The sequence below is a fragment of the Pseudonaja textilis genome, chromosome 1, assembly GCF_049901715.1.
Source record: "Pseudonaja textilis isolate UNSWEBS1 chromosome 1, rPseTex1.2, whole genome shotgun sequence".
NCBI classification, from domain to species: domain Eukaryota; kingdom Metazoa; phylum Chordata; class Lepidosauria; order Squamata; family Elapidae; genus Pseudonaja; species Pseudonaja textilis.
Genome location: NC_141990.1, coordinates 213,888,528 through 213,916,086, shown reverse-complemented (window position 1 = coordinate 213,916,086; position 27,559 = coordinate 213,888,528). Strand labels below are relative to the sequence as shown.

The 27,559-nt window shown below is 35.4% G+C and overlaps 1 protein-coding gene across 5 annotated transcripts in view; it reads right to left on the bottom strand.

The window, feature by feature from the left end:
- SEMA5B (semaphorin 5B) overlaps positions 1 to 27,559 on the bottom strand; it is a 601,210-nt gene that overhangs the window by 292,977 nt on the left and 280,674 nt on the right. For all 5 annotated transcript variants that reach the window (XR_015740811.1, XM_087920416.1, XM_087920414.1 and 2 more), the window contains exon 3: positions 16,578 to 16,786. Coding sequence is in view for 4 of the 5 variants with exons in the window: in XM_087920416.1 (XP_087776542.1) it covers positions 16,578 to 16,734 (157 nt within the window). In the remaining variant the exon portion in view is untranslated. The remainder of the gene's footprint in view (positions 1 to 16,577; positions 16,787 to 27,559) is intronic.

The following is a 27,559-nucleotide window of genomic DNA, read 5'->3' as shown; positions in this document are numbered from 1 at the left end:
GGCTCATGGTACAGAGCTTTTCAATCAGTGGGACCTTTTGGAATGTGACAAGACCTGAGAAACCAGAGTTCTGAATCCCATGGAGATGCTTCATGGATAGAGGAAGCTCTCCACACTGCTTTTGCCTTCTCCATAAAAACAGGAAGAATCCTCATTCTTGTTCCCCTGGAATATGAGTGGAATTTCCACATGTTTTATTGTACCTGAGGAAGGCTAATCTGGAGTGTCACTGACTGCAAATATATTTTCCACTTCCTCAAATTCATAACTCTCCCTAAAATCATGTATGTATTAATATATTTATTTACATTTTCTCACTGTTTCTCTCGTTCACCCACTACATGCAGCAAGCTCAACGTGGCTGGACTAAAGAGGAGTCTGGAGAACTTAATGATAAAGAAAGTTCTAATGATTATATACTACTGCAGTCTCAGTCTATAATAAATGAGAGGTGGTTTATGTGACAATATTAAAATCTGCTCACGCATTCCAACTGTGAAATTTCCTTATCCCTCACTTTCAAACACAAAGGGAAGAGGTTTGGAAAAGAACATTCTCAAGAGTGGGAAAAAGAAAATTGTGCAATGTTTTCTAGTTTTCAGTGTGTGGGATATAAGACATCTATTATCCAATGTTTGATATTTATTTATAAGCATTAAAAGGGAAGATGAAGCTAGGTCATGACTTATGTCCACTAGCAAATGAATGCATTTTTGATATATCAGATCTGATCAGAATATTTATGTACATTGTATTTTGTTTAGATTACTATGGCATATTTCACACAAACCTGTCTTTAAAGTGTCTTTAAGTTTTTAGATGGCTCATCTTCAATTGTTCAATAAGGAGGAGCATTAATGCTTACAGCAAATACTCATTCTTAACACCCTCTGCCTTCAGGCAGTTCTTTCCACTGCTGTGGGTGGCTGGCCTAGGGCCTCTGGGGAATGAGGGCCGTTTTTGAGGTTATATTGTCATGTGGAAGGAACAGACCATAGTCTGCCATGCTGGTCCAATGCAGGTTGGCAGATATGATCAATATTAGTCAGGGGTATCCATCTCAGCAAGTATTGTGGGCCCAACTGACAAATGAAAGCAGGACCATATTGGCTGGAAACATGTAGAAGAGGCCTTCATACCGCAATGGATAGACAATGGCTAAGATGATGATGATGATGATGATGATGATGATGATGATGTGCTCATTCATACCTTTTCAACATGCTGATAACTCCAGATCTTACAGTTTGAGCCCTGATCATCAAAAGTTACACATTCTCCAAACAACATTTATGATCCTTGGATGAAGCACCTCTAACAGGATACTTCCTAGTCCTGAAATGCCTTCCCATCATATGTCATCGAAAGTCAGATTTATTTTATTTTTTGTATTAGTTACCCAATATATAGTCAAATACCCAAGGTATGAAGACAGGTTTTAAATGTCCTTACATTTGAGTAATCATGTATAGAATCTAAATGAAAGTTCATATCATCACTGCTTTCAATTGTTTCTACAATTTTCTTACAACTGAGAAGAGGAAACTTTTTATTTCCAACTCAAAGGGTTGAACTAGCTTTCAAATCTGTCTTAAACTTATATGGAACATCCAAAGCTACTTTATTGCTGAAAGTCTGTGATTTATGAACTGTCAACATAGACGGTGATATCCTTCTTCTGAAGAGGTTAGAATCCAATGCCGAAAGGAATAATGAAAGTAATAAGAACACCTTGAAAGACATGCTGTAAGAAATCAAAAGGCCAGAACACCTAAAAACTGAAATACAGATAATTGACAGCACCTTTAGCAACTCCTTTAATTAGTCTTCAAGCAAAAGATTTATATATCAGAGAACACTGTTATGAAATAAGGCTGATTCAACAATAAACACTTTGGCAATAAAACAAAGCATATTGGACATACTACTGGATGTCTGCCAGATCCAGTGGTTATAAATCAATCCTTCAATTGCAAATCTATGGCCAATACCAGAAACTTACTAGTCCCAAGTTACATGTCACTGAGTATGTATACCTATTGGGGAGAACCATTCAGAAAGCTAAGAATGGTTGTATATTCTCTTTCTCAAGACTCAGGCTCATACCTCAAGGAAAAGCAGCAAAGCTAAGAAAGCCGTGGCTGTGAGTGTTCTGATCCGATCGCAGAGCCGACGATTGGAGAGGTAGATAAGGCTTTTTGCTGAGGCGAAAGCCTCAAGCTGCCTGAGGAGTGGCAGGCTGCTAATTTATGAGGGAAGTTGTTTTAGAATTGTTGGTTTTTGTCTAGATTGATGGGAAAGCCTGAAAGCCGAATTAGATGGTGAAGGGTTTTAAAGATCCAACCTGAATTTGAGTAAAGCCATTCCAGTCAGGGAGTGCACAACCTCTTACCATGAAGGCTGAGCTAAAACTGGGGGATGCTGAGGAGGAGTCCCGTGGAGGAGGAGGAGCGTCCCAGAGTTTTAAGCCCAGCCTTTCCAGAAGAGACTGAAGTACCTCCCATTTCTGGATGCTCTGAACAGCTCATGGGAGAATTTCAACAATCAAGATGAATATATTACCCAGAATTTTATATTTGTTTCAAACAATTCCAATTAGACTTGGAAAAGATTACTTTGAAGATTTAAATAAAATTGTGTTGAAATATATATGGCAAGGTAAGAAAGCAAAAATAAAGTTAAAACTTTTGCAAGATGCTAGAATTAGAGGAGGATTTGGTTTGCCTAATTGGGAGTTGTACTATCAAGCTACAAATCTGATGTGGGTTAAGGAATGGATAACACTAAGAAATACTAGATTGTTGACATTAGAAGGACATGATTTGTTGTTGGGGTGGCATGCTTTTTTATGGTATAAAGAAACTAAAACACAGGGGTATTTTAGAAGACATTATATACAGGAGTCTCTGTGGTTAAACTGGGAGAAGATTAAAAGACAATGTTATTTGAAAATTCCAGTCTGGTTATCAACTATCAAAGCATTTTCTTATCCTATAATATACAAAAAGGAACAAACAGTTAGATATGGTGAAATATTGGATGAAAAGGGTGAACTCAAATCTATACAAAAACTAGACGAACAAGGTATGAAGATGAATTGGTTTTCATATGTGCAAATACATTCAAGGTATGATAAAGATTCTAAAATGGAAGGTTTCTATGATAAATTGACTGATTTAGATAAGATTTTGACAGGTACTGATGAAAAGGTGATTTAAAAACTGTATGGATATTTATTAGAAATTAAATTAGAAGAAGAACAAGTTAAAGAAACTATAATTGCTTGGGGGAAGAATTTTGGATATGGGATTGATTTAGAGAAACAGCAAAAATTGTGGTCTCAAAATTATAAAATGACAATGTCAACAGCATATAAAGAAAATTTGTATAATGTTTTACAGGTGGCATTTCCCCCCTGACAAGAATAGCAAGAATGTTCAAGAATAAATCCGAAAAATGTTGGAAATGTCATCAGACACCTGGCTCATATTACCATATGTGGTGGACTTGTACAGATGCTAAAAAATACTGGACTAAAATCCACATGTGATTGGAAAAAATGATTAAAAAAAACTTATAGACTTGAAACCAGAGATATTTTTATTGGGAATTTTACCTGATACATATAGCAAAGATTTGAAATACCTGATTGTAAATGTATTAACAGTGGCTAGGATTGTATTTGCTAAAAACTGGAAAAATGAGAAAACACCATCACAGGAGGAAATCATTAAGAAAATATTGGAATGTGCTGAAATGAGTAGATTGACATTTGAAATTAGGGAACAAGAGAATAAACAATTTTATAAAATTTGGGATCTTTTCTATCAATGGTTAGACAATAAAATACAGTAATGAAATATGTAGACTTTTAGAAAATAATAAATATATAAAGATGTACTTCTTTCTTGTTATATCTACAAAATGATTTTAGGATAGATTTGGGATGATAGTATGAACTGTTATAAAATAAACTAAGTAAATTATGATTATCTTGTAAAACATGAATGAATAAAAGTATAGTCAAATAATTGATTAATAACGATACTAAGGTATTTAATCTCTGATTGAAAATATGAGATTATATGCAATGTAATTGTAATTGAAGACTACGAAATGGAAGCACAAAACAATTTGTAAACCGGCAAATTTGTAAACCGGCAAAAAGAGGTAGAGGCAAAGGGGAAGCTCATTCACTTACTCTTCCCACTTTTTCAAAAAACAGGCCATAGAGTAGCATCAAGACATCCCTGGATATGACTTTGTTGCCCTCAAAAATAAATAGATAGACATATGAAGGTGTATCAGAAGGAATGGCAAAACCTGGGGATGGAGTCAAAACAGGAATCAGCCCAGAGTCTCTACTATGTCACAAATGGACTAAGAAGCCCCTTTTGAATTCCATTGAGCCTTATATAATGCCAAGGTAGTGCTCATGTTAGCTGAGTAGATTCTTGTGCAGTCATGATAAGTTTAATTGAAACTTCACATATGGTCCTGGTCTTTTGCGCCTGATTTTTCTGGGGCCGGGGGGGTGGGGAGCATGGAGCACTTTGAATTCAGAGAGAGAAATAGGTTTTGGAGTACATGTGGACACCTGTTGGCTATTCTTTAAATTAAATATGACTTTACCACGATTGTATAGCAATTGCAGGCAGCCACTATTGGAAAAAGATGCAGCTGCTTTAAATAATTGCTAATAGATGCCATGTCAGCTTGCCTGCATATTTCGGCATCATTTCCCTTTGAAATCTAAAGTGCTGCACAGCGCTAATCTCATTTTAAAAGTCAAAGTATGCCATCCTGTATTGAAATAATAATTCAAAGTAACAATAATATACTTAAAGAAGGAGAAAAAATGACTTACTGAATTACTGACATGTCTGGGAAACAAGTTCAATCTACCCTTCATCTTTTGGGGTTTTAAGCTTTATATTCAACAACCTATCTACATTTAGTAGGTGATTACATGTAGTTCACAATTAATGTCTTCTGAAAAGCTAACATCTTAGTTCAGAAGTTCATTTTTTTCAAAATACATAATGTCATACTGAGATTCCAAAATCATGTTCAGTCTAAATTAGACTGGATCACTAACTAAGGACATATCATAAAACTATTGCAAAAATGACACAGTGGGAATCAAAACCAGACTGTAGATAGCTTTCATCCAAAATTAGTCTGATACTTTTCAGAGAATTTGCAGTAGCCAAAAGCTAAAAGTGAAAATTCCCACATTTTAGGATATGACATGCTACAAAAGGGAGTATGGCCACCTTTAGTCATTTTTCATTCAATTCTTCCATCCAATCAAGCCCTACCTGGGTTTTACCATTATAAAGGGATTTCCTATCTAATGAGTGTCTGGGTTGGGGTTTGTTTTTTGGTGGGGTGAGAATATATGTACAACTTATCCCCTCAGTTCTGTTTGTGAGATCTTGCTTATATGTCCTGCCTGACATTGGGCTTGGTTATTTGAGGAATCGCATGTCTCCTGCCTGGTCGTTTCAATCCTGCAGGGCTCTTCAATCCTGCGCTTCAGATTCTTTCAGTTAAACAGTACCAACTACTGGGACTTTGGAATGCAACTTCTCTGCAGCAGTACCTACTCAAGATTCCCCCAAAAAAAATCCAGGAGTGGTCCCCATTCCTGTTGTCTAGAAGAGCCATGGAAATCTGCCTCTTCACTGAGGCCTTTGGAAAGGGAAAGTGAGATCACACTTGCCACCTTTTATCTTTACTTGATTTTATCTTTATTTGTTATGAATTGCCAAGAGTCATGGACAGTCAGGAGGCATACCAATTTAATTAATTATTGTTATTATAAATTGTTCACAGCCTCCATCTAATACTGCATTCTGACTCCATATGTACTTTCCCTTTGTATTTCCTATGACAAAATGTACATATTATAATGAAGCATTAAACTTTTTATCTCAACGTTCCCTAAACAAAATTCAAAATAAACTATTTATAATCAAATTGATGTAATACATACAAGAAATGCTAAAAAAAACTTACTTTTCAACTTTTTTTTTCAATAAAATCCTATTCATACTTTTCCCAGTGCCACTAAGTCTAATGAGCTAACTTATTTATTTATTATCCCCAAATTAAGGTCTGAATCAAATCACATAATTGATCATCCTTAATTTTTTCTTTATTCAATGAGAGGGATTCATCTTGAATATTAAACATATAAAATATTGATAGGTATTGCCTTGATCTACACAGTCTATAGAAAATAATCTTCCACTCATTGGAATTATGGTCTGCTAACATCATTTTTTAAAGATTTCTTTTCACTACAGGCAGGCAGTAACAAAACAAGGCTGTATTAAACATTCCAAATCTAGGCTCGGATTTTAACTATTTATTACATTTCTAATACAGCCAATAGTTGAGTTGACATCCATTATACGAACCATATTTCATGAAAACCAGCATAAAAATTTCTGCAGAAATTTTTCTTCCAATATAGGCTGTATCTATGGGGGATATTTATATTTATGACTTCCAGATTTATTGTTTTCTCACTCTTTTTTTTTTGTTACAAGCAGCGTGATCACCTACACTTCCCTTTCCTTAACTTTACCATTCATTCTTTTCCCTGTGTGGTTGATTTTCTCTTTAGCTTCCTTTTGATTCCCCTTCCAGCCTCTTCGCCTTCCATCCTTGCTTGGAGTTCTATTGCCTCTGATCATTAAAATACTTTCTTCCTTTCTTTAAAAAGCTCACCTTAAAATTTTTAGCTTGTGGTTAATTCTCTGCATGAGGAGGATTTTATGACTGAAGGACAGTTTTTCCAGATTTATCTCATTCTAGAGTTCTTCTTAACTCAGCTTGCCAAATGATTTCTATCAGTTCACATCATGGTTTATGCTAAATAATTAATAATAATACCAGAGCACCACTTGAACACTATCATCATTGATAAATTCACCATCAATCAATTGCAAAAGGCAGCTTTATTTGAAACAGCTTATATCCTGCGATGATACTTCTAACACCATCAAACACCCACATGTGATTATTCCAGGTCCGTAGGAATGACTTGATAAATGGACAAAAGTGACAAATACAGTCTGAACATCTGGCTGTCTGTGACAGACCATACTGAACAGAAAAGAGACATGGGAAGAAAAAGTATTACATGATCAGCACATTAAAAAAAAACCAGGCAAAGCAGATATTAACAAGACTGGCAATGGCTAAGGGCCAGAAAATTGAAGAAACAGATCAATGAATTAATTCTCCCAGACCAAGAACAAGCCTTAAAAATAAATACATACAAAGCTAGAATTGAGAAGACAGCAATAGAAAGCAAATGTGGTCTCTGCAAAGAAATTGAAGAAACAGGGGATCACCTGGTTAGCTGTGGCAAGATCACGCAGACATAGTGCACTGGAAGTTATGTAAGAAATGCCATTTGCCTGGAAGCAAGAACTCATGGAATCATAAAAGAGAAAGAAATAGAAAATGAAGAAGCTAAATTGCTCTGGGACTTTAGAATTCAAACAGACAGGCACTTAGTACCTAACACCCCTGATTTAACAATTGTTGATAAGAAAAACACAAAAGTTTGGATAGTGGACATGCAGTAACTGGAGACAGCAGAATATTAAAAAAAAAAAAGAACTGGGGAAAAACCACAGAATACAAAGACCTTAGAGCAAATGTGGCAAAAGAAAGCAAAGATAGTACCAATAGTAATAGGGACCTTGGGTTCAATCCAAAAATACCTGGGACACCACTTGAACACCATCAGTCAATTGCAAAAGGCAGCTTTATTCAGAGCAGCTTACATCCTGTGATAATACTTTTAACATGACTAAACATCTGCCCAACTCAGATAGATAAAAATGTCAAATCCAATCTAAACATCTAGTGGACTGTATGACAAATCATATTATAATACAAATTAATTTAATAAATAAATATAATATGCAAATAATCTCAGAGATAGGCACTGAAAAATACTATTATATATTGGCATGTTAGTGAATTTTTATTCTAACTTACTGACTTCATTCTGCAAAAAAGATATATATATATATATTCTCCCAACTCTCCAAAGTCACATAGAATGGTTTCAGATGTGATTCCAACCACGGAAGGATAACCAGCTTTCTTTCATTTTAATTTTATTTTCATATTAACAACATTCCATCTGGTTTTGTAAATGGCTAGAAAATCAGTAATAAAATGCCTCAGGATTTCTTTCTGCCTGCCACATGGTAAAGCATAACCCTACTGTGGTTGTTGATTCTCAGTCATTTATTTGTCACCAAGTTCTTTTCACTTGTGAAGTTTCCAAAGCATCAAAAAGGCAAAGATTGTGGTCTATTGTTCAGTGCTAAGAAAAGAGTAAAGCTCATAGCATGGAGCTCTCATACATTTTTCCTTGCTTCTCTTATGGGTTCTTGAGGGGAAAAAATATGCTTATTGGATGATAGCTGTTCCAGCTTACTCTGCATGTCAGAAATTACGATTTACAGTAAGGTGGCAGGAACTAAAGTATTTTTCTGACTGATGAATCATTCAGTTTTGACTGGTTATATTTGAGGGCAATCTCATCTATCTGTTAATCTGACTTTATTATTGTGTTAAAAAGCAACAGGGACAGAAATAAAGAAATAAGGCAAAGCCTCAAACCAGCCAATTCTTATACTACGCAACAGACTTTCTGCATTTAAGCAAAATGCCGCCCAATCTTTAAAACAAGCCTATCACAAATCCACAGTAAGGCTGATGAATACTCTGCCCTATTTTGTGCTCTACACAAGGTTTTTGCAGGGTTTTTTTAAAAAAATATTATTTATCTGTGGAGATTCTCAGTCATTCAGGTCATGGTTGTCCCAAAGGTGCTTTATCCAAAGGCAACTGGACTTTGTTTTTCCTTGAAGATGTTTCACTTCTCATCCAAGAAGCTTCTTCAGTTCTGAAGAACTGAAGAACAAAATCCAGTTGCCTTTTTAAAAAGCACCTTTGGAATTTTTCTTTTTTTTTTGAAAATTTGATTTGGGTTTTCACAAAAACAAAATACAAATCAAACATCTTTTTTGAAAATAGCATGGTCTCAGGTTATCATTTCTTCATACAGACACAAAACTCAATTTCATGCTCATTTTTATATTCTATTCCATATCTTATTACCGTTTTATATTTTCTACATAGTTTTTCCTCTCTTCTAATTTTCTCAACTTTGTTTTGATTATCTCAATTCAAATCATTATATTTATACTTTTGTCTGTCCTGTTACAATTTCACATTATCTTTTCTTATTAAACAAATTTTTCCCTGTAGTTACCAATTAGAGTATGACACCTTTATATCCTTTAATTTTATCCATTCAAGCTCTTATTTAAGCTTCAATGTATAGCTTTAAATTTATAGCATTCAATATAATACATAACTTCCAATCGAATTCTGCTTGGTACATTCTTAAAATAGACACCATATTCTTAAAAAGAAAAAATTATATATATATGTAAATAAAACACATTCCATTCCAATTCAATTCTATCATTAATATGCATTAAAATCTTAACATCTTTAACATTTCTTTTCAATTGAATATCATACTTCCTTGGGAACACTTATAAAGTTTCCATAGTTAATTCTTTTTTTTTCTATATTTTTTTTCCACTTATATTTTTTTATAAATCATTACTAATAATTAAAAATGTTCCCTTTTAATTCTCTCAATCATTTTAATTTATTTATTTATTAACAAACATCCCACTCCATTACAGTAAATATTTTATCCATCATCATATTTTCTAAAGTTATTTCTATTTGTAATATAACAAAGCTATCTTATGTACCTTTGCAGAATCCCTTTTACAATTACATTTTCACCCATTATCTCTAAACAAACTTATGGTTACAATCCTTATATCTTTTCCCTGTTTCTCCATTTCTTGTTTCTGTCTTTTACAACTTCTTTTCCTTGCCTTCTTCCCCCTCTTCTTCTCCCTCCCCTTTTTACCCCCTCGTCTCTCTACTTCTAACTCTCTCATCTGTAATCCCCTCTTCTGTTGCTTTCTAATATTATACTTATCTTTCAAATTGTTCTTCTTCTTTTTGGTTGTTTTTTATAATCTTAAACCTTTCACTCTCTTTCCCCCTTTTCTCCCCCCCCCCACTTAAAATTATTTGATAATTAAAGATGGCTTCTTCTTTGTCTCAATCTTCTTGTTCTGCAAGCATTTCTTGTTGCTTCTCATAGTTCCAGATCTCCATTTCTAAGAATTGAAACACGAAGTCAAAAGCTCCAAATATACTTGATTGGAGACAAAAAACTCCCACACAAGCAGTTACAAGAAAGAGGAAATGCCATTTAAATTATAAAGAGTAAAAAACAACACAAACCAGGCAAGATAAGGTCTTGAAGACATCCACAGATATCAGAACACACACTGGGAAGGACACCAAACTCAGAGAGGAACAATAAACTAGAGATATTTCCATGCTTTGTTTCCAGCACTGGCCCATACACATGTCTGGCCTCTTATCAAGTTGTCATAGCTGCAGCCCATGAAGAGGATCAAGGCCCTCTCCTCCCCGGTAGACCACATCTCTCCCTTATCCTCTCCTCCCTGCATGCCCTAGGATGGAGAGGGAATGGGCCTGGGTCCTCCTCTGACTGCCCAGCTGGCCTCTGCCCTTCCCCAGCCTCCTCCACAACCTCTGGAGCCACACTTACACTCCCTGTCAGCTGTTCCTCCTCTCTCTCAGAGTCAGTCTCCACCAGGGGCATGACAGCAGTTGTTTCTGGGACAAAATATGAACGAATTGCTTATGCTTTATCATTTTCTGCACAGTATATTTCAGGCTTCTAAGTCAGCCAGTTTGGTGTACTGAACAAGTCACCAGGCTAGAAAACGGGAAGCCAAGAGTTCCAATCCCGCCTTAGACACGAAGCCAGCTGGGTGGCCTTGGGTCAGTCAAACTCTCTCAGCCCAAAGGAGCAGAAGGCAATGGCAAACCACAACCAAAATCTTGCCAACTACAAGGATGTATCCAAGCAGCTGCAAACATACACTCCCCCATTCATCTGGTTATCACTAAAATTATATCCTGAAGACCACAGAAGATACATATCTATGCCCCTCCCCCCAATTTTTCTACTGATAATCTTATCTATGCTTGCTTCAGAAGTAAGACAATTGTTTCAGTGGAGTTTTCTTACTAGTAAACAAGCATAGAAATGTAGCAGTACACCAATAATAGCAGGGTACTTTATTTAAAAATAAAATAAAATAAAGCAGACCGGCACCTACACCTGCACTTCTATTTGAAAGGCTGCCATATCACATAGATCAGCTACCTCTTCTAAACAAGATTTGCTCATAAAATACACGTTCTACTATGTTTCTACTGCCTACCTTAAATAGAAGAATTATCTTCACCCTTTCAAGCAACAACGGTAGCCAAAAGTGAAATTCCCAAATAAAATTCAATTAACAAATTTTAAATAAAATGAACAGTCCCTCCAAGAACCTGACAATCTAGCAAGTTAATTAGTGCTATGCACAGTTATTGACATGTAGGAATGCCCCACAGCACTTTTAAGCAGTTCAAGTCATTTTTAGATATATATTTTTAAGACGAGCTCTAAAAGCACATGATTAATCAACACAGAGAAAAGGACAGATTGCTCAGGCTTTTCATTGCAAATTGCAGTACATTTTGAAAAACTGCCTGCAAATTAATAATGATGTAGAAGTAAAACTTATGGGAAACTATATTTAATTTATTTTTACATTCCCTCCCCCCCACCTTTAATGATTATTGAACAGAAATTAAAAACATAAAATAACATCACAATAAATACATATCAGCAGCAAAGGTGAAAACAGTTAATAATTATCCTAATTTTTGCTCCAATGCAAAATTCCATAAAATCGAAGTCTTGCAATTTTATTGAGTATCTTATAGGCATAGATTATGTATCAATAACTACAGTAAAAAATAATAAATTCTTCCTTAATTTGAAGAAAATAGTACACACACACACACACACCAATACCCTTGCTATTGTTTTGCTGTCTTTTTTCTTTAATTTCTTTCTTTCTTTGGTTTAAATAAATAAAGGCCAAAAACAAGCAAAGTAAATTTTGCCAAACATGATACTTCCAGGAAGTTAATGAAAATGTCTTCCTAAATTCCTTCTCCTTCAAAGAATGTAGGGAAGTTGTAGCAAAATGAAGGGAATAGGAAGCTGGTGATAGAAGTGTCAACACCCAGTCAACATCTAAAGCTGTCTCCATGGGATCTTCACCCTCATATCTGGTCTTCTTGAACCCTGGAATCTCCAGGTGGGCTCTTCCCCAGTGAAAATCTTCTGCCCAGGTAAAAAGTTACATATTCACCATTTGTTTTCAAATGGGAAGGTGTTTCTCTTACTTGGAATCTGGATAGGACACTACAAGGACTCTCTCTTCCCCAGAAATCAGAATTTAAAGAATTGCTTCAAATTTTTCCTTTCAACCAGAGCTACCTAGCCCAAATGATTTTGGAGTACATGGTGCTGGATTACATACTCATAGCTAGAGAAATCAAGAATATAATTTTTATTTTTAATAAAAGCAATGAATCAGACTAAAAATTTAATTGCAACCAATTAACAAGGCTGACATCTGCATTTCAAACCTAGAACTCAACAATATGCTATATACTGACAGACATAGAAAGACAAAGATTAGAGCAAAGGTAGAATATCATCCAACTGAGCATCTTGTACTGAACACAAATTTCAAAATTCCTCACATTACTAAATTGAATATACTTTCCCAGCTTTATATTCACTGGTTCCTACCCTTCTAGAGTTTTGTAAGCAATGGGCCTGAATCCTTAGATCCAGTCACATGGAATCTCTTCAGATATCTGCTTTACCGGGAGGCCCTCAGCCAAAAAGCTAGAGAAATAAAAATTCCTAACTTCTCCTACCCTTGAATCCCTACTCAGTAAATTACCAGGAGATGACTCAAAATTATTATTTTTAATCGAAAAGAAATTCATGAAAGGATTAGCAATATTCTCAGCTGCAGCACACGAAATGATGACATGATGTGCATGATGATGTAATGGCACTATCCTCTACAAATGGAGAATTTTATCTTAGTGGATAGATTTTTAAAAATGGAATAAATCTTCCAATCATTTCATATGCCAATTCAAGGGAGTTCGCTGTCTCCTGTAATCCTGCCACAAATAAGGCAATGACAACTGTATACCTCCTGAATGATATAAAAATATTAGAAAAATGTGGCTTTGATATTGTTAACAGATATATATTGAGTCTTTGGAGACAAGGACCTCAATCATGGGATTATGAGATTTATATAACAATTATTCTAACAGAGGAAGAAGTCTCACAATCGTGGAAGAATCTAATATCTTAGCTAGATACAGATACTAAGATTTTGATGGCTACTCTGACATGAAGATTATAGAAGGTATTATTATCCATAATTCAAGCAGCATAATCTGGATTTATAAAAGGATGTGAAATACCTGATAACATTATATTATTGGTAGAAATCTTACCATTATATTTTAATTAACAATGAAACAGGTGTAAAGACTTTCTTAGATGTGAAGAAAATCTCTGAGATAGTGGTGTAAATTAGATTTTTTATCATTATGGGGAAAATATCTATCAAATGTTATTACTTGGATACATTTATTATCTAATCCTTCTGCTCAGATGATTATCAATGGATTTCTGCAGTTAATTCCTTCAGCAACTTGTTGCAATTCTTCAAAGAAATGTCTAGGATTGTGAGAAAAGCACACCTAATATGTCACATAGATTCTATCATGAAAATACAGCAAATCAATGGTGGGATTCAAACATTTTTACTATCAGTTCTGTGTGTGTGATGTGGCTTGGTGGGTGTGGCTTGGTGGACATGGCAAGGGATGGATACTGTAAAATCTCCATTCCCATCCCACTCCAGGGGAAGGATACTGCAAAATCTCCATTCTCTCCCCACCCCACTAACCTGCTTTCCATCTCTGTTCTCCTGTGCAGGGCAACAAAAGAAGACCCAGACGATCAGCTGAGACTCAGGAGGCAGAGAATAGATGGGGGTGAGGCCAGTCAGAGGTGGTATTCCAAACTATTCAAAATTTCCGCTACCGGTTCTTCAGAACTGGTCAGAACCTGCTGAATACCACCTCAGCAGCAAAGAGCATGTAACTATGAAAGCTACAAATAGTTAAAACTTAACTGTGCCTGCATCCCATAAATAGTTCTAACAACCACTTTTAAAACTGCATGTGTTGCTTGTAGTGGTTTGTTTATGCATTTATTTTGAAGAAATTATCCACTTCCATTGGTACTCGAGATACCTAAAACGTTATTTACAAAACATGCGCAATCCAACCAACAATAAATACAAAGCAGTACAGTGTTCACTGGAGCCATAAAATTAATACAAGTAAAAGGAGATCTGTTCTAAATTAATCCTTTTAAGCCACATTGTTAATAGTCTTAGGATAACTCAAAGCTGACAAGACTTGCCTTTTGTTTCAACAAATGTATGGGTACATTTTTTGTTTAAAGAACCAGACATAGTTCCTCCCCCTTACAATTAATATTACAATAAGTTATGCTTTTTACTCTTCCTTAATAAAGCACATGGTGTGACTTAACGAGCAGTTCTAAAAATCAAGTTTTCCTGGTTCCAGAAAATTAAAGTTAGGAACAAAATGTTATTATGCAGAAGCAAATGTGTCACTAATTTAATTTAATCCATTTAAGAACAATTAATAGAATAAAGGAACTAAAGGAAAAAGAAAAAGCTGCTGACATTTGTAAAATGCAAACAGTTCACATGCCAATAGGTAAGACTCAGATGTTTATCAAGATGTAAATTCTCATTCTCAAAAGACTGAGGGAAAATAAGTTACTTGTACTCAATAGAGGATCAAATAATCGTGGATATATTCGCATGTGTCAAGCAGAAAGCAAAATTAGCAATTCACTATTTGAGAAATTCATTTCAAAATGAATTTGTGGAAGTAACAATATCAGCATACTAAACAGATGAATATCACCAAAGGATAGGTTGCAACGTTTTATGAAATGAAGGCCATGTTCAAGATGGTCATAAATTTACCTGTTACATAGCGAGTCCAAAAGAAAATGCCCTTTTATAAAATGCAAACTGATGTATAAGATTTTTTGCACCATCCAAGAACTGTAGCTTGCCATTTAGGTAAAACTGATCGACGTTGATTTAGCAGCCTAAGTATGGGGTCTCTTTCTCTCGTTCCTTACAACAAAGAAGGAACAGTTTAGTTTTTTTGTAGCTGGTGAGAAAACATTTAAAGTACTTTATAGCTGGTGAAATTTATGAAATATTATTTTTATGGTAACTTAAAACAGTGCCCTGCTGTCCTCCAGTTTATAACTGTTTCCTGACTCTATGTTCATTTTACCAAACAGCATCAGGTGCAAACCTTTTTGCTCACCCTAATTCTCTGACAATATTCTTTGCCACCACACTGGCTGATAAAATATACAAAGCAAGGCAAGCTTAAACTCTGGTAATTATATTGATAGGATCTAATAAGTGTTCAGTGTTCACTGTAAAAAAGGTTCATCATTACCTTCTTTTAGGGTGTTTTTTCAACATTAAGGAATAGCTTATAGTGTTCTTCCTTTAAAATCCTAAATTTGTTTAGTTTTGTTTGGTAGACCAGATGACTAGGTACAATAAGATGCTCCACCATATATATACATCCATGCTTTAACTGTGATTTATACCTTGGCATCAGATTAACTTCAAGACAATGTTCATTTGCTAGAATTGGCCCAATCAGTTTGATTTTCCCAAGAAAAGCAATTCATAGTTCCTCACTTTTGGAAGGTGTGGGAGGCTGAGATTTGGAGACATCGCCCTTTGAAGTGACTTTTCTCTAGAGCTCTTAGACCTTAGCTGCTTTTTGGAGAATGCTTGGGATGGGACACCAGGTTTTGTGATGGCGAGAGGGGAGAATTGTGTGTTTTTAAGATATTCATTTAAAACATGAAAATCTTAAAAACACATAATTCTTCCCCTTCCCTTTCTCTCATCACAAAACCAGGTGTTCCATCTCAGACATTCAGCATAACTCTAGGTTATAAATTCACCTAGTGGCTTATTATGTTTGAGTGGCGTCTATATTCCTGCAGCACCGAGTCATGCAAGACTCTGGCAGGATATAAATGTATTACATAAACGAACCAACTTCATTGCAGAAATCATTTTAGCTCATTACTCTCTGTAGCAGAGACTGAAAGAGATCCAGATTTCATGAAGAGAAGCAGGAAAGCTAACTTTCTACAGTAAAATACAGATCCGAATGGTATAATTTTTGAAAGAGCAAGTTCTGCCCTTTTAAAACTGAAGAAGAAAATGGATGTAATAAAACAAGACAGAGTGTGCCACTCTGGCACTTCATTAGAAAATTGAATTGTAATTGAAATAACAGGAAAGGTTACTGAAGGTTGCAATCCAAAGTGACCTAAAACTGCCGCTTCTCAAACCAGGACAGAAGAATTAAAAAAGAAAGGTTTTCACCTTCGAAATAAATCATAGGGTGCTCTCTTCTGGAACACTGCTTCTCCTCATCTTCTTCAGCATAGTCAGGAATCCTGTGTGCCGCAGAGAGGTGAAATGTGAGAAGGAAAAGGCTCGCAAATGACAGTAGAACAGCTTTTGGTCCTGAAACAGCCATGATTGAAGATGTGCTGCAGATATGGCATCCAAATTAGGCCTCTTGAAGATACCTGAAACATTAAAGGGAAAAAAACAGGGCCTCTTACAAAAATGATACAAAATTAAATTGGCTTTACATCCTACACAGCCAGTTCTCAGGAACATTAATGCTTTACAATGATATTCAAATTCTCAGTATAGTAAACGTTTAAAAAGCAGGCTGAAGATGAGGTACAAATGCTGTAAGCTGTCGCTTCCTGAAGTTTGATGAATGAAAAGTCTTACATTTCAATGACTCTGTATTTTGCATTATTGTTATTTGTGCTTTAAAGTCTACTTTTTAACCTTATTTACATAAATAGCGTAGGTAAGCCTCTCAATGTTAGTTTAGATTGGAGCAACATACAAGCTTTGCAAACAAATAAATAAAACACAGTTAATTTGGGGATGAGGTGAAATATATTCACTTATTCTCTGGATTCACATTCCAAGTTGCTTATTCATTCTGTCAAAAGTGTGATATTGCTGATAGAATATTCCACTTCCTCCCTTTCAAAACTCAGTATTTTGTATCCAGAAAAAAACAACACCCTATCCAAAGACAGCATATCTATTACTATATTCACTGCAGTGTAGAATATTTGTAAGATAATTTCAGTTACTGAAGCGCTATCAAATGTGGTTTTCCAGTAAGTGATGAGCCAAACATTTCTCTATTTTAAACTCATTCCCTCATTTTTTTATAACAAAAGGGAAAAACAGAAAAACTACTTTTGGTTTAGCAGTTAAGACTGGAAACCAGGATCTGAATTCCAGTTCCAACTTAAGGCATGAAAACTGTTGGGTGACTTTGGGCCAATCTCTCATCTTACCTCACCTTGTTGTGGAGAAAATAAGAAGATGTAGCAATATCAGTTATGTTCACCATCTTGAGTTATTTATAAAAATAATAAGACAGGATAAACATAAATCTGTATCTGTTATTTACAACAGTATATAAATGAATGTTATTTTTGCCGGAGCAGCAGAAGAGTTTTGAGGTCACCATTTGTGACCTTCTAAGATACTTCCTTATGGAATTTTTAAGGATACCAGCACTTTTCACCCAGTATCAAGGACTCTAAAAATAATCTTCACTTGAATACTATCCAGGTTTTTAAAGCCAATACCAGTAATTGCATGAAGACCCACTGTGGAGATTAGTGCAATTTATCTTGCAAAGTCTAGAGTTTGAGGGACTAATGCAGAAAATCAAAGGCCTATGTACAATATGAATATCCTGCCCTCACAACAGGAATCCTGCAAAGAGACACCCATGATGGCAATTGGCAGTTTTGTCCATCAGGACAATGCACTGTCAGCATGGAAACTGTTGTAATACTCAGGACTTTTAAGTGAAGGTTGCTAAAATAACAATGGCTTCTATGAGGTAAGTGTTGGCAAACTGATTTAAAACATGCATACAAGTGCCAGTGATGCAAGATAACATTCAGACAAAACAGTCATAAAGCAATCAACACCATTCAAACATGTCATCAGTAATGTCTCAGGCGCTACCCAGTGGTATTAGTAACATATATACAAGGGTATTCATCCACTGCATGAATAGGATGGCTAACTGAGAAAGGAAAAAAAAAGAGAAAGATTTCATATCAGTTTTGCTAATAAAGAATGCTGAGAAATGGAAAATACAATCTCTCTGGATATCACCTTGTTCATTACAAGGGAGATCATTCAATCCACCATCAGGTTCTCACTTACTGTTCCAATTACAAATTATCTGGAAAAACATTCAAACTTTAATTAATCATATGCATCAAGTTTATACATCAATTAATTTAGAACAGGGCTTGTTTAGGTGTTGTGTAAACCAAGCTCCTAAGATATGAAAATAGAAATATAGCTTATCATGTTGGATGAATATAGCCAATAGTGATTTACTAAAACTATGGTTAAGGAAACTGGAATTTTCCTTAATATGAAGTCTGAACCATTATTCAATTTAACAAACTTAGCTGTGATCTACCTATTGTGATCTACAACACTACCTACTAAGCCAAAAAGACCAATGAAAGTGATAAAATTTATACAATATTCAGCTGAATATATGTACCAAGAACAATTAGATTTCTTTTTAAAAGGCAACAAGAAATGATACTTCAGTTTTGCCATATATTCCAAATGACCTTTGCTTTTTCATTAAAAAAATTCCTATCCCTGGAGATTCTTCACCTTACTGTTATAATTATCATCATTTTGCTTTAAATAGAATTTAAGAGTGGGGAGTAACTTAGGTTATTCAAATTTTGTCCACACACCTTAATCAATGAGAAGATGTTCTCCATGTGAAGGTCTGCTGCCTCCAAAAGCAGTATCAAAGAAAATGCCTATATACCAAGGCACCACAAGAATTCATGTCTGATGCTACCAACCACTAAAATTAAGGCAAGGAATTCCTGTGGTTTGCAGTGGGTTGTAAAGCAAGGGAAAGCAACTGTAAAATAATGGCAGTATAATAAAAAGCATCCATGAAAGAGACCTAAAACAAGACGGATCGACGACATCAGCAAGTATTGTGGGCCCAATTGGCAAAAGAAAGCTCAGGACCATATTGGTTAGAAACATGCAGAACAGGCCATCGTCCTGCAGTGGATAGACAATGGCTAAAATGATGATGAATGATGATAAGGTAATAACTTGCCATCATAAGCCATCTTGATGTTTTGCTCTACTTCCAAATAGTCTAAGAACAAAGCAGGGGAAAATTGCAGGGAAAATAGGAGAAGGAAGCAGTATTGGGTATGTACATCGTCTTGAGTTATTTATAAAACAATAAAGCTGAGATAAAAATCTAATAAATAAATAAATCAATATAAAGATAGAGAAAAGATAGAGAAAAGTCAGAATGGCAAGACAAAAATGTATAGCCAAGCTAATTACCTGATTATTTTTTTCTATATTAATTATGATCCCTTTCAGGTATGATTGAGAGCTAAACCCACCCTACAAAACCATCACTCCCATTTGCAAAAATAGGAGAACAATTATCTGCCTTATTTTCAAGCGTTATTCTTTATTTTTAGAATGTTCAATCTCCTACTATTACAATAGTACCATGAATTTTGGCTTTCACATACCATTTTGAAGACATATTTCCTCACCTTATTTTTTAAATCACACATCTGCTCTTCTTCATTTCCTTTCTTATATTCTTTTTATTTGCCCACAGTTATATTTATTTTAGATAGATCTTATGAAAAATAGTCTATTTAATATGTATTGTACATGCAAGATGTTCCCTTTTATTCCCAATAGAAATAACAGACATACTTACTTATTTTTAACATACTTATGTTTACCAATAAATAAATGCCCAATTATATCCAAAAGTTTAACTAGTGGAAAACATAAAAGTATTCCATCATTATTAAGCACACTGAATATTTTAAACCACTAATTATCAACTCAGCATTCCCTTTAATTTTCCTTCTTAATCAACACCACTTGTATAGATATTATTGTCATTAATTTCATTAAGGATCTATAGTTCCTTCTGAAGCAACTTTTAATGCTAATTTCTTGTATTCTTTTTAATTATTTATTTTATCTCATTTTTCTAATGTTAGGTTTTTGTAATCTGGGGCTGTCAAGTTTTCTTTATAATTTGTGATCTTGTACAATAGAATTTTATTCTCTATATAATTTTCTCATTCTCTCTGGAAAGAGTCTTTTTTTTTCCATTTTGCAAACAATATCCAAACTATGTATTAATTAATTCTATCCATCTTAAAAATATAATTACAATGATCTTTAAATACTGTTCATCTATTCAGCCTTTTTCATAAAAGAACTGTAATGTTAATGGCTAGTATATGACAAATAATTTTATAAGCTTAATTATATTAATTTGAACCTGCTTTTAATATATCTTTCCAACTCTACCAAAATGCTTAGATGCCTGGAGTGTGAAATCAGGATCAAATATCCAACCCAGCCAGGATCAAATAGCCAACCACTTATGTTAATTCAACAAGAAAGCATAGCTTATTTATTTTAAACAACATTTTTGAAAAATATTTCTATAAAAAAGTCAAATCTCTTCTCCCTTCAAGCCAAGGGCATACCTGAATCCCAACAAAAGACTTATGGAAGACCAAAGCTGTTCCAGTCCAAACAACAGAAAAGGTTACTTCTACTTTTCTCGTATTGCCATACCTTATTTCTGTGCTATCATCAGGACAGACTGAAAAGAAATATACTATAAAAGCATTCACACATTGGATTCCGCGGATTACACAAAATATTTGTTCCCATGGGAAACAGACACATCTAGCCCAAGACCATATTAATTCCTCAAACCTGAGACAGTGATAACTGATCCTTCCTTTCATACACAAAACATGAAAATATTTCAAAAGTTAGAACCTCTGTAAAAAGATGATTTACTTTGCTATTAATATAATTACATTCACTAATTCTCCACCAAAGTTAGTAATTCTCTCCTTTAGGACTTTGAAATTACACCAGAACACTACTCTTTCTACTTTATTTTTGTTTTAATCAATGAATGCCACTAAGTTCAGCATCTTTGGTGTTCTCAGGATTCAAAGAAAGGAAACAACATATCCCTAAAGCATTAACTTCAGGAGATTGTGGATATGAACAATGACACACTGCTGTTCTGCGGGCTCCCTGTCAAGTATAGCCCACAACTTGCCAGGTCACATTGTCGTCGCGTGACATTTCACGACGTTTTCCCATTCATGTAGCTGGGGTGGGCGTGGCCTGTGTGTGACGCATCTGGCCCACTGGCCACCAGTTTGACACCCCTAGTATAGTCCATGTGTTCATTAATAATGCAGAAAGGCTAAATAAGTAATATGTTTCTGCTAACCACCATGTTTCCTTCAAGAAGCATTCCTTTAATGAGAAAAAAATCTTTATTTAAAATTAAGTTCGTGTTCTTGGGTTCAAAACATGAAGATAGGACCGTTTAATTGTCTGGTTCTGCACAGCAGTTTTTGAATATGGCAGTAATTCTTTCACGAAAGTGATTAGGTCCAAGCTGCAGGTACAAACTCTTGATATATTTTACAAAATGAATTAATAACGATGCAGAAATTAGTTGTCAAGCAAATTCAGGTGGGACTACTTTTACCAGTGAAATTGATCCCTGACACAATTATGTTATGAAAAGAGTTGTTCCTCTCCACTACTCAGGGCAAGCTGAGTTTTCCGGAGATTGACAAGAATTCATAGCTAGAGCTTGAAATCATGTCCTTTCAGGGGTTTTTTTAAAATGCTCACAGTTAAAAAAGGACCATATTCAGAAACTGCTGTGCTGTTCATAAACGACATCAACACAGAATCAAAAGGGGACATTTGAACCATCAAGATTAACTCCCTAGTGACGTGTGCCATCTGCAGCCTTCAATCAAAGTCCTCATGCTTAGTAATCCAGAGAAGCAGTGAGGATAAATCAATGCTTTGTCAATGCAAGGCTCAAGGCAATGAAATTCTAAAATGCAAAACATGACTACTGTATAACTATAAACAAATATACTAGATAAATATGGAAATTCTATAGGGTTTCTTTAGGGAGAGGGGGAAGTGGCTGAAACACAATGCCTCATTTAAATGCTCCTCAAAGTACAAGACTTTTTTAATGTGAAAAATCAACTAAGAATCTTGGAGATGATTAAGCAAAAAGTGTTGACAATCCACGTCTGTTTACTGTACTTCAAGCCTTCCATTTCAACATTCAAGAACCAGGAATTATTCTGTAGATCAACTTACACTAAGGAGTCATGATGGTGCAGTGATTAGAATGCAGTATTGCAGGCTGACTCTGCCCACTGCCAGGAGTTTGATCCTGACTGGCTCAAGGTTGACTCGGCCTTCCATTTTTCCGAGGTTGGTAGAAGGTTGGTAAAATAAGGATGCAGATTGTTAGGGGCAATTACACTGACAATGTAAACCACTCAGAGTGCTATAATGCAGGGGTCCCCAACCACCGGGCCCAGGACCGGTACTGGTCCGTGGAACATTTCCTACCGGGCCGCCGGTTTGCTGGGCGCCGCCATCTTGTTTGACGAGAAAGTGCTTCCGGGTGAGCTTTTCCGGTTGGAAAGCGGCGTTTGGGTCCTGAAGGAATCCTCGTGCCTTAGTTTCATCGAGGGGGGGGCTTCAAATGAAACTAAGGCGTGAGGATTCTTTCAGCATGTAAGGTGAGCCGAGCGACCGTCCCGAAGCCGTCCTGAAGCGAAGCCCATTGACAAAGGTACAAAGGAGGAGTTGAAGGTAGCGGGGGACAGCTGGCTGGCCGGTCGCTCAGCTCGCCTTGCCTTGTCATGCGTGCTGATTCCGGTACCGAGCCGCGGATCATTTTGTGATGCCGGTACCGGGCCGTGGCACAAAAAAGGTTGGGGGCCACTGCTATAAGGCATTATGAAGTGGTATATAGGTCTAAGTGCTATTGCTACACTAGCAGTACTTCATTTGTTAAGCTGTTTGAGGGTTACTTTCTATCTGAAGATGCACTTTTTGGAAGAATAGCTAGTCCAAATCCAGTTTAACAGTACGAATGGCCCATTAAGCGGGGAGGACTTTGAAGTTATCCCAGAAGCAGCCCGAGAAGTCAGGGACATAGTTACTTTGTCAGTCTCCCATACCACATTTCTATTTCAATTATATTAATCCTTTCTAAATTTACATAAATACATACACATGCCAAACACGTATAAACTGGACTATTCTATGTGGCAGCCTGAAACATTTTGCCTCTTATGCTGGAAATAAAGCTAGGGTTTTTTTTTTAAGTCATTGTCCATATTTCAAGCTACGTAACAAAACAGCTTTCTGTATAGTCAGGTGCTTCCACAGAGCCCAATACTGGACTCACCTGCTTCTTTACACAATCCAGCCATGCCAGGAAAACAAACACCAATCAATTCCCTTTCTATTGGTAGATCCATGAAGATATGCAATTTCCATTTATATGAGCAAGCAATATCTAGTGGTCATACAGCTGGAAAGGTCCTTAAAAGGCATCTCATCCATTCTTCTACTCAGGTCAGGTGTTGTTTGCTCATTATGAGCATTTTACTGGTAGACCAAAGAGGGAGAAAAATACACCCTAATATCACAATTTTTGTCATTTTGTCAACACCTATTTTTCAGGTCTACAAGGCTGTCCCATTCATTTCATCAGAGCCCCTCTATATATACAGATCTGATTCCTTCGTTGAAATAGAGCAAAGCTAATGTCAATTCATAAAACATTTTGTATACATGTCTTATAGTTGACAACAGAAAGAAGGGGGGAGTTTCAAAGAGCAGGCAGCAGTGTGGAATCAAAAGTACATTCCATTCATATTTTCTTCAAAGACTGATTAGTTGACTGAAGCTTCTGCCATGCAAAAATCTAGTTGGAAAGCATGACTGATGATTCTTGGCTATGGATGTTTTTCATTGGATGATACACTCAGAGGGGTGGGGGGAAAAGCAGGATCAAGGGTGACAGTGAATTTCATATCTCAGAGTTGGCTACGTCTAGGTTAATGCTGGACATAGAACATAGAATTTAATTGGAGTAACTGCCAGAATCCTGACAGCTAACAAATTAGAATTTTGTCTGTAAAGGTAACATTTTAATTGCTAGGATTGAAGAAATTTTCTTTAAATGAAGAACAAAACCCCCATCAAGAATATTTGGCATTCACAGAGAAGTAATTAGAAGGATTTTTTTTAAAAAAAAAATTGTTTCAGCTGACTCTTACGAGCTTTGAATCACTATTTTGCATGCAGAAAAGTAATTCTCCTGTCCTTTTCCAATACACCTATCAGTTTCCCTTAAACAAATTCTACTTAACAATGATGAATAAAACAATAGGATAGGAAGATGTTAACCATAATTGGAAAGTGCTCCATTTTGAAATGGAGAGAGAGGGAAAGAAGGAAAGGAAGGATAAAGATTAGCAAAAAAGGATGCTTTGTGTGGTTCACTGAACAAACGTTTTAAATTCAGACATTAAGGCTAAATATATTTGGACAAATGGATAGAATGAAATGAAGGGACTATTTTTTTAAAAAAAACTTTCATTGCCTGAATAAATATGAAGAAATACAAATGTTACAAAACCTGACAGGTTTGTCATGCTGCAGTGACAGACTAACCTAGAAAACTGAACAGGATTTTTTATTTAAAAAAACCCTTCTCTTAATAAAAGAAATAGACCACGGGTATGGGTTGTTGGTCTGTCCATTTGTCACCAATTGAGATGTTCTTCTGCTCCTCCAGTCAGTTCTTTTCAAAGCTATATTGTAAAACAAAAGCAAAGACAGAAAAAAAAGAGCCCCTCTTCTTACCAACTATAGCAAATATAATGCATTCACCCCAAGTTAGTTTTATCTTCTGAAAAGTTGATTTGTCTTGCTACATAGAAGAATTATAAGACATGAAGTTCCAAAGTAGAGAGGTGGAAAACTTTCAATGCACGAATCACACTATCCACAGAACAGCTAGCTTCATGACCTTTGTGTACCAAAACACACAAGTTCTGGGCAGAAGCATTTGGGAAACGCAGAAAAAAAACCAAGTGCAATGCTCTCTTAAGGGGATACTGGAAGTCCTTGATTTATGACCACAGTTCAGCCCAAAATTTCTCTTGCTAAGTGAAACATTTGTTAAGTGAATTTTACAACTTTTCTTGCCAAGGTTCCAAATTTCACTCGTGTGAATGGGTGAGCAGTTTGGTGTAGTGGTTCAGATGCTAGTTCAAAAATGAGGACACTGGGGCCTCCAGGCCTCCCTAAGTCATGGGTGATTTGGGGCCAGTCTCTTTCTCTCAGTCCAACAAAACAACAACAACAACAACAATTGTTGTGGGGAGAATAGGAGGAAGGAGTTATTAGATATGTTCAGTGGCTATATAAAGATAAGAAATGTTGGGGACCACCATTTTAAACACTCTGCAGTATAGTAATATGAAAAATATCACCTCATCCATAACACAGGTCCAATATTTACATTTTGTAGTGCAAAAACCACAACATCATAACAATTTCACATACTCATGGAGTAATGTATGATACCCTAAAATCATGTTGAACTTCCTCTAATGCTGCTCCTAGGGATTTCTTTTTTTTTTTCTCCAGATGGTCTCATGTGGTTGTCTCTCATTACTCTAGGACAGTCTATAACAGTCTTTGCAAGGACCTTGGAGACATCTTATTTTCCTAATCTCAAATAAAGGCTCCAAAATATAAGCACTCCTTCTCGGGAGAAGTTTGGCCATTTTTCACTTTACTGATCACTGTTCCCAGTGAGTTTTTCATCCACCATATATGCTATGCAGAAACTTTTTTTATTATAACCTTGACCCTTTCTTGTGTGAATGTTAAACTGATGCAGGTATGAGTTTTACTATGTGTTATATTTAAATATGCAGTTTTTAGTTAAATATGCAGTTTCAGTGTAAGATGCCTTCAGCATATTTACAACTGATGAATGCAGAATGTTATTGTTCCTGACAGCTAGGAGAATAGTATCTCTAGCAAACCATGATGACATCAGAATGACAACACTTGCATGGTGAAGCAATCACACGAATACCATTTGTGCTTCAGGTATCAGTTGCAACAAAATGGCAGCAAATGCACCATGTCATCATCATATGCTGACTCTGTAAACCGCTGAGAGAGGGTTGTAAAGCACTATAGAGCGGTACATAAGTTTAAGTACTATTGCTATTTGACTGATCTTTCCCTCGATGGATGCCTTTGAATATATTGAATATGCCTTCCTAATTAAAAGCAAACTTCATCCCCTCATCCCATCCTACAAATTCCCATTTTTCCTTTTTTTAAACATTTTGTTATTAAATTTTATTTAGTTTTCAAAATTTAAAAACATAAAATAAAACTTTATACATCATTATATCAACATCAAGACATTTCTTTATCATCTTTCTATATACACATTTCTTTCATTATACAATTTCAACTTAATAAATATAGATAGATAGATATGAATATAGATATAAGTATTTATATAGTTTCTTATTCTTTACTTAATTGTCATTTTGATTTCTTTTTATTCTTAAACCATTCATACCAGGCATCTCAGACATTATAATATAACGACTCTTCTTTGTCTCTTAATTTCATTGTTAGTCTGTCCATCTCTGCACAGTCTATTTTTTTTTTATAACAACATCCTCTGATGGTACATTTTCCTGCTTCCAAAATTGTGCATAGGAAACCCTAGCAGCTGTTTTTCAATCCGACCCTGAGAACAAGTTGGAAATAGCTCAGCACTAACTATGAGTTTTTAAACCAGGTCTAAAATACATCAATAAAAGTTTAATATTTTATTCTTCACAGACTTTGAACAAAATCAAAAATTCAATGCTTCTGGTTTACCCTCAAACAACTGGCATATTGCGTCAAAGTACTGATTTTTGCTACTACTAATAAACAAGATGCATTGAAAATTTAATGCAAGAACACACCCCAAAGGTAACAAGTCTAATAGTGCTAAATCCACTTCAATATTAGCTTTTAGTTATAAGGTTGTTGACATGTTATGAACCATCATTTTTCTTATTACTCCACCAAAATGTAACATTCATTATGAATAAGGATAGATTTATTTCCCATTGCAGATTTCTAGCAAACTTCATCTAGCACTATGAAGTTATTTTTCTGAATTATTATATTTAATCAGGAGCTATGAGTCATTTTTATTATCAAATGTTATGGGATAAACAGATTTTCAAGTAGATTCAAAGTCTTGCTTACTTGCTGGGCTAGGTGAAAGGTCTTGCTTTTATTTTACTTCTGAA